Source organism: Salmo salar, chromosome ssa27 (assembly GCF_905237065.1).
Source record: "Salmo salar chromosome ssa27, Ssal_v3.1, whole genome shotgun sequence".
Classification (NCBI taxonomy): domain Eukaryota; kingdom Metazoa; phylum Chordata; class Actinopteri; order Salmoniformes; family Salmonidae; genus Salmo; species Salmo salar.
The window spans coordinates 18,133,075-18,139,663 of record NC_059468.1 but is presented as its reverse complement, the minus strand read 5'-3'; the positions used below and the strand labels follow the sequence as shown (position 1 = coordinate 18,139,663).

Here is a 6,589-nt window from a genome sequence, read left to right as displayed (position 1 = left end):
TCAATGAACAACATACTTACATAGGTATTCCTCTTGTCCAGATGGGATAGGGCAGTGTGCAGTGTAATGGCGATTGCATCGTCAGTGGACCTATTGGGGCGGTAAGCAAATTGGAGTGGGTCTAAGGTATCAGGTAGGGTGGAGGTGATATGATCCTTGACTAGTCTCTCAAAGCACTTCGTGATGTCAGAAGTGAGTGCTTCGGGGCGATAGTCATTTCATTCAGTTACCTTAGCTCTTGGGAACAGGAACAATGGTGGCCATCTTGAAGGATGTGAGGACAACAGACTGGAATAGGGATTGGTTGAATATGTCCGTAATCACACCAGCCAGCTGGTTTGCGCATGCTCTGAGGACGCAGCTAGGGATGCCGTCTGGGCCGTTAGCCTTGCGAGGGTTAACATGTTTAAATGTTTTTCTCACATTGGGCACGGAGAAGGAGAGCCCACAGGCTTTGGTAACGGGCTATGTCAGCTGTAATGTCCTCAAAGCGAGCAAAGAAGTTGTTTAAATTGTCTGGGAGCAAGACGTTGGTGTCCGCGACGGGGCTGGTTTTCTTTTTGTAATCCGTGATTGACTGTAGACCCTGCCACATACGTCTTGCGTTTGAGCCATTGAATTGCAACTCTACTTTGTCTCTATACTGACGCTTTGCTTGTTTGATAGCCTTGCGGAAGGAATAGCTGCACTGTTTGTATTCGGTCGTGTTTCCGGTCGCCTTGCCATGATTAAAAGCAGTGGTTCGCGCTTTTAGTTTCGCTCGAATGCAGCCATCAATCCACGGTTTCTGGTTAGAGAAGGTTTTAATGGTCACAGAGGGTATGACATCTCCGATTCACTTGCTAATAAACTCGTTCACCGAGTCAGCGTATACAGCGTATACATGTCCAGGGTGGAGGTCCAAACAAAGGATCCACTTCGGGAAAGAGGTATTCCTGGTCGTAATGATGGTAAATTGACATCGCTTTTATATCCAATAGTTCTTCCCGGCTGGACAAGGCCTCAATTCAACGCTGGTCTGACCAATCGGATTCCACGCTTCAAGATTGCTTCGATCACGTGGATTGGGATATGTTCTGGATAGCCTTAGACAATAACATTGATGTATACGCTGACTCGGTGAGCGAGTTTATTAGCAAGTGAATTGGAGATGTCATACCCTCTGTGACCATTAAAACCTTCCCTAACCAGAAACCGTGGCTTGACGGCTGCATACGAGCGAAACTAAAAGCGCGAATCACTGCTTTTAATCATGGCAAGGCGACCGGAAACACGACCGAATACAAACAGTGCAGGTATTCCCTCCGCAAGGCTATCAAACAAGCAAAGCGTCAGTATAGAGACAAAGTAGAGTTGCAATTCAATGGCTCAAACGCGAGACGTATGTGGCAGGGTCTACAGTCAATCACGGATTACAAAAAGAAACCAGCCCCGTCGCGGACACCAACGTCTTGCTCCCAGACAATTTAAACATGTTAACCCTCGCAAGGCTGCCGGCCCAGGCGGCATCCCTAGCTGCGTCCTCAGAGCATGCGCAAACCAGCTGGCAGTGTGTTTACGGACATATTCAACCAATCCCTATTCCAGTCTGTTGTCCTCACATCCTTCAAGATGGCCACCATTGTTCCTGTTCCCAAGAGCTAAGGTAACTGAATGAAATGACTATCGCCCCGAAGCACTCACTTCTGTCATCACGAAGTGCTTTGAGAGACTAGTCAAGGATCATATCACCTCCACCCTACATGATACCTTAGACCCACTCCAATTTGCTTACCGCCCCAATAGGTCCACTGACGATGCAATCGCCATTACACTGCACACTGCCCTATCCCATCTGGACAAGAGGAATACCTATGTAAGTATGTTGTTCATTGACTACAGCTCAGCATTTAAACCATAGTACCCTCCAAACTCGTCATCTAGCTCGAGACACTGGGTCTTGACCGCACCCTGTGCAACTGTGTCCTGGACTTTCTGACGGGCCGCCCCAGGTGGTGAAGGTAGGAAACAACATCTCCACCCCGCTGATCCTCAACACTGGGGCCCCAGAAGGGTGCGTTCTCAGCCCTCTCCTGTACTCCCTGTTCACCCATGACTGCGTGGCCATGCACACTTCCAACTCAATCATCAAGTTTGCAGACGACACTACAGTGGTAGGCCTGGTTACCAACAACGCCGAGACAGCCTACAGGGAGAAGGTGAGGGCCCTCGGAGTGTGGTGTCAGGAAAATAACCTCTCACTCAACGTCAAAACAAAGAAGATGACCGTGGACTTCAGAAAACAGCAGAGGGAGCACCCCCCCATCCACATCGACGGGACAGTAGTGGAGAAGGTGGAACGTTTTAAGTTCCTCGGCGTACACATCACGGACAAACTGAAATGGTCCACCTACACAGACAGTGTGGTGATGAAGGTGCAACAGCGCCTCTTCAAACTCAGGAGGCTGAAAAATTTGGCTTGTCATCTAAAACACTCACAAACATTTACAGATGCACAATCGAGAGCATCCTGTCGGGCTGTATCACCGCCTGGTACGGCAATTGCACCGCCCTCAACCTCAAGGCTCTCCAGAGGGTAGTGCGGTCTGCACAACGCATTACCGGGGGCAAACTACCTGCCCTCCAGGACACCTACGGCACCCGATGTCACAGGAAGGCCAAAAAGATCATCAAGGACAACAACCACCCGAGCCACTGCCTGTTCACCCCGCTATCATCCAGAAGGCGAGGTCAGTACAGGTGCAATAAAGCTGGTACCGAGAGGCTGAAAAACAGCTTCAATCTCAAGGCCATCAGACTGTTAAACAGCCACCACTAACATAGAGAGGCTGCCGCCAACATACAGACTCAAATCTCTGGCCACTTAAATAAACTGACTTAATAAAGGTATCACTAGTCACTTTAAATAACGCCGCTTTAATAATGTTTACATATCCTACATTACTCATCTCATGTGTATATACTGTATTCTACACCATCTACTGCATCTTGCCTATGCCGCACGCCATCGCTCATCCATATTTTTATATGTACATATTCTTATTCATCCCTTTACATTTGTGTGTATAAGGTAGTTGTTTTTGTATAAGGTAATTGAATTTGTTAGATTACTTGTTAGATTTTACTGCATAGTCGGAACTAGAAGCACAAGCATTTCGCTACGCTCGCATTAACATCTCCTAACCATGTGTATGTGACCAATAAAATTTGATTTGAATTTTGATTTGATTTGACACACATAGCTTACACAAGCTGCAAACAATGAACAAAACAAACAAATCCTGTCAAGAGAATAAATTGTACAAGTTAAATCACGTAAAAGCCAAGAGAGAAATTACACAACATATTTCACAAGCAGCAACTTTTCAGTAGGTATGAAAAACTTTTTTCCCAAACATTGTAACCAAAATGTATTCCAAAAGCTATGTTTAAATGAAGTACTACAGAACCCACACACTAGACAACGCAATAGCTGCCAGCTCGCTAACTTAGCCTGTGTTTACACAGGAAGACCAATTCAGATCTTTTTCTACTAATTTGTCTTTTGACCAATCAAATCAGATCTTTTCAAATCAGCTCTTTTTCAGAGCAGATCTGATTTGTCTAATTAGTGAAAACAAGATCAGAATTGTGCTGCCTGTGTAAACGCAGCCTTACTGCCTTGAGTTGTTGATATATCAGCTGAGTGTATATTTCTAGCCTGAACAGCCAGTCGTCATCACTGTTTGATTGATTGATCATGTTCAGCTGCATGTCGTTGTGATGTCATACCGTTAGCCCTCTTTGTGTGAATTTCAAAAGTCTTTCCTTAACTCTTCGCGTCCTCTCTCCTCACCTTGGTTGTTTTAAAATCTGTCCCTCCACAAAGACATACAGCTGAGAATGCTCAATCAATAAGCCAGTGATTGGATGGCAACTGCAGGTTCAGGCAATAAATACACACCAAGCTGGTATGTCAACTAAACAAGGCAGTAAGGCATTGAGCCACTAATTGTGGAGTATTGCTTTGTCTGGGCTGTTGGTGGTTTAAGGCTTTGATATGGCTTTTGGAATTAATTTGGGGTAAGATTCTTTGAACAGTGTGTTTCAGGTCTACTGCAAGGTTGCTGCTTATATTTGCAATGTTGATGTGTAATGGCCATGTCTTTTCTTGACAGGATTGTGTTCCTTTGCTCATTGTTTGCAGAACACTCAAGTTTTACATGGGCTCCACGTGGTAAGGCATGAACACCAACATGGTCACTTTTGTCAGACCAACCTTCAAGTTTGTCACTGAATCTATAACTTCCCTTTGTTCTGTTTAGATGCCCAGAGAATAAGAGGCTATGGGTTTTCTGGCTTTTCCAGAATGGAAGTTGCGCAGAGGCAAACAGGTGGCAGCTATCCCCAGGATCAATTCAGACCAGCCTCTCGTGGCTCTATCCCCAGCAGCTTTACCTCTGCCCAGACAAAGGGTAAGAGGACCCGTGCCAAGAATACTGACATTAGCCTCTCTGGTTCTATAGCCAGTGGCGCCTCTGCCATCCACAACATGCATCAAACCAAGGCCAGCAGAACCTATAGTCAAAGTGTCTCTGACCCCAGTGCAGTAAGGCCAGTTTCAAGTTGGGAGGCAAAGAGAATTCAGCCCTACACTCTTCATCCAGTACAGCCTCACTCCAGCAGCTCTGGTTTAGTCCAGAATCCATATGGTATGTTTAATGTCCACAGTAGACCTGCCTCTAACCTGAAACCATCTACTCCAAACTATGGCTCTACCCAGAGTGGATTGAAGTTCTCCACCTCCAGACAACCCAACCAAGGCCTTGTCCAGACTCAGAGTAGAGGAGCCCCCAGCCTCTATGGTCAAGCTGCTACCCTCACCCGCTATGTCCAGGACCTGGAGCAAGGGAGCAGCTTCTCTACCCTGGCTTCCAAGGGACCAATAGAAATCTCTGCCCAGTCAATTTCCACTCCTGACCGTCAAGTTCCCTCAAGTGGTTCTTCATTTAGACCAGGTCCTCTGAGTTTTGGTTCTACTCAAGGTGGGAGTGCAGCAAAAAGCTACAAGCCTAGCTTCTCCCAAGATGTTATGCAATACCAGAGCAGCTCTGCCAGTAGAAGTGTTTCAACTTCCAATCAATATGCCCAAACATCTGGCCAGAGACTAGATGGAGCAAGTCGCGGCATGCCCACTTCCAGCCTGGCCTCTCGCTCCAGTCTTTTTCGCCCTAGCTCTACAGCTTGTGGAAACTCTTATGGAGCCTTCAAGCCTGGCTCTGACCCTGGTGCAACACCAAGCCAAAGCCTGTTTACCTCTAACCAGGGTGGAAGGGGTTCAACATACAGCCAGAATCTCCTTGCTAAACGTGCCCAAAGGAAGTATGGCCAAATGTCTGCTCATTGGGGGAGCTACCAGCCCAGCTATGCTGCCAGTAGTGGGCCAGTCTCCAGCCTCTTCAGTTCAACATTCATCCAGAATGCTCCTGCCACAGCCCAGAAGACTGGGGGCAGGTTTAGAGCCACTTGACAACACTATCAGCCCAGCTAATGAAGTGAAGTCCAACACTAGCTCTCCCAGAAGTCCCACCCAGATCCTCTTGTCTAGTAGCTATGGCCCTACCCTGAGCAGGACCAGCAGTGCCATCTCATCCACCCCTCAACGCTTTGCCCAGACCAGCATCCCAGAATTGTACGGCGGATCTCCAATCTACTGGCTCAAAGACCCTACTCGGTAGGTGTAGTGCCTCCCCTAGCAACTCAACCCAGCTCTTCAAGTGTCGGCAAGCCACAGCCAAACCACACTATCTGCCAAGCAGAAAGGCCCCAACACTACCTATGTCTGAGTCCAGAGCTTTAGGGGAGTCCAGAACATGACGAAGTGGGATCTGTAGCCACCAGTTGAGGTGAGATTTCAGTTTCTCTGTATTGTTATGCCACTTGGGCTGTGTAGGTTTACACAGGCAGTTTATTGATCTTTTTGCTGATTGGCTCTTAGGCAAAAGATCGGAATTTGGCTACCTGTATATATGCCGCCTTGGGACCTGTCTTTGCTTTCATGTATGCTTGTTACTAATCTTGTCTTCTAGGTGCTGTGACCTGGAAGTGTTGTCAGGACTTCTCTCCTTCAATTGTTTTAAATAAAATTGACTTAAACATTTTAGTCTTGTTTTTCTTTAGTGTTTGCAGACAAATGTTTTGAATGCCTTCAAAGGAATGTCAGTGTGGTAATCAGGTTGATTGTTCCAGTAGAAGTTCTCTGGCATTTGACAGGATCACTGGACCTCTGCAGTCAATGAGCCTGAAGCAGAGTTTTGTGCTTGATGCCATTAATATTAATGGTGGCTCTAATGCACTCGCTTTCTATCTCACTAAAACCCTCCTGAAAGTTCTGATTGTGAAGTACTTCAATAACACCCCTCCCCAAAAATAAGATTTCCATTGTCTGATCATCCAGAAAATGACGACAAACTATTTGTCACATGCGCTGCGTGTCGACTTTACCATGAAATGTTTACTTGCAGGTCCTTAACCAACAGTGCAGTTTATTTATTTTTTTAAATGTTCAGCAGGCTTGGGGCGCCATTGAGCTTTTTGTTCCTAGGCCTGG

General features: G+C 46.6%; 1 protein-coding gene across 2 annotated transcripts; it reads left to right on the top strand.

Moving 5' to 3' along the window:
- Positions 1–3,951: 3,951 nt before the first annotated feature.
- LOC106588604 (mediator of RNA polymerase II transcription subunit 1-like) lies at positions 3,952–6,139 on the top strand. 2 transcript variants are annotated; one of them, XR_001324677.2, is made up of 5 exons: positions 3,952–4,062; positions 4,158–4,216; positions 4,305–4,454; positions 4,763–5,885; positions 6,069–6,139. XR_001324677.2 is itself a non-coding variant. In XM_014177760.2 (4 exons), exons 1-3 carry the CDS (start codon positions 4,040–4,042, stop codon positions 5,507–5,509), a joined length of 1,287 nt encoding a protein of 428 aa, XP_014033235.1. In that variant the 5' UTR covers positions 3,952–4,039; the 3' UTR covers positions 5,510–5,885; positions 6,069–6,139. The 2 variants fall into 2 exon arrangements, 1 of the variants encoding a protein (XP_014033235.1); XM_014177760.2 differs by having other exon boundaries at positions 4,305–5,885.
- The last annotated feature ends 450 nt before the right edge of the window (positions 6,140–6,589 follow it).

Coding starts and splice junctions, on each gene's coding strand:
- LOC106588604 (XM_014177760.2), top strand. CDS start 4,040: ATGGCTTTTGGAATTAATTTGGG. Junction 4,063..4,157: donor GCTTTTGGAATTAATTTGGG/GTAAGATTCTTT, acceptor TTTTCTTGACAG/GATTGTGTTCCTTTGCTCAT. Junction 4,217..4,304: donor TTTTACATGGGCTCCACGTG/GTAAGGCATGAA, acceptor TGTTCTGTTTAG/ATGCCCAGAGAATAAGAGGC.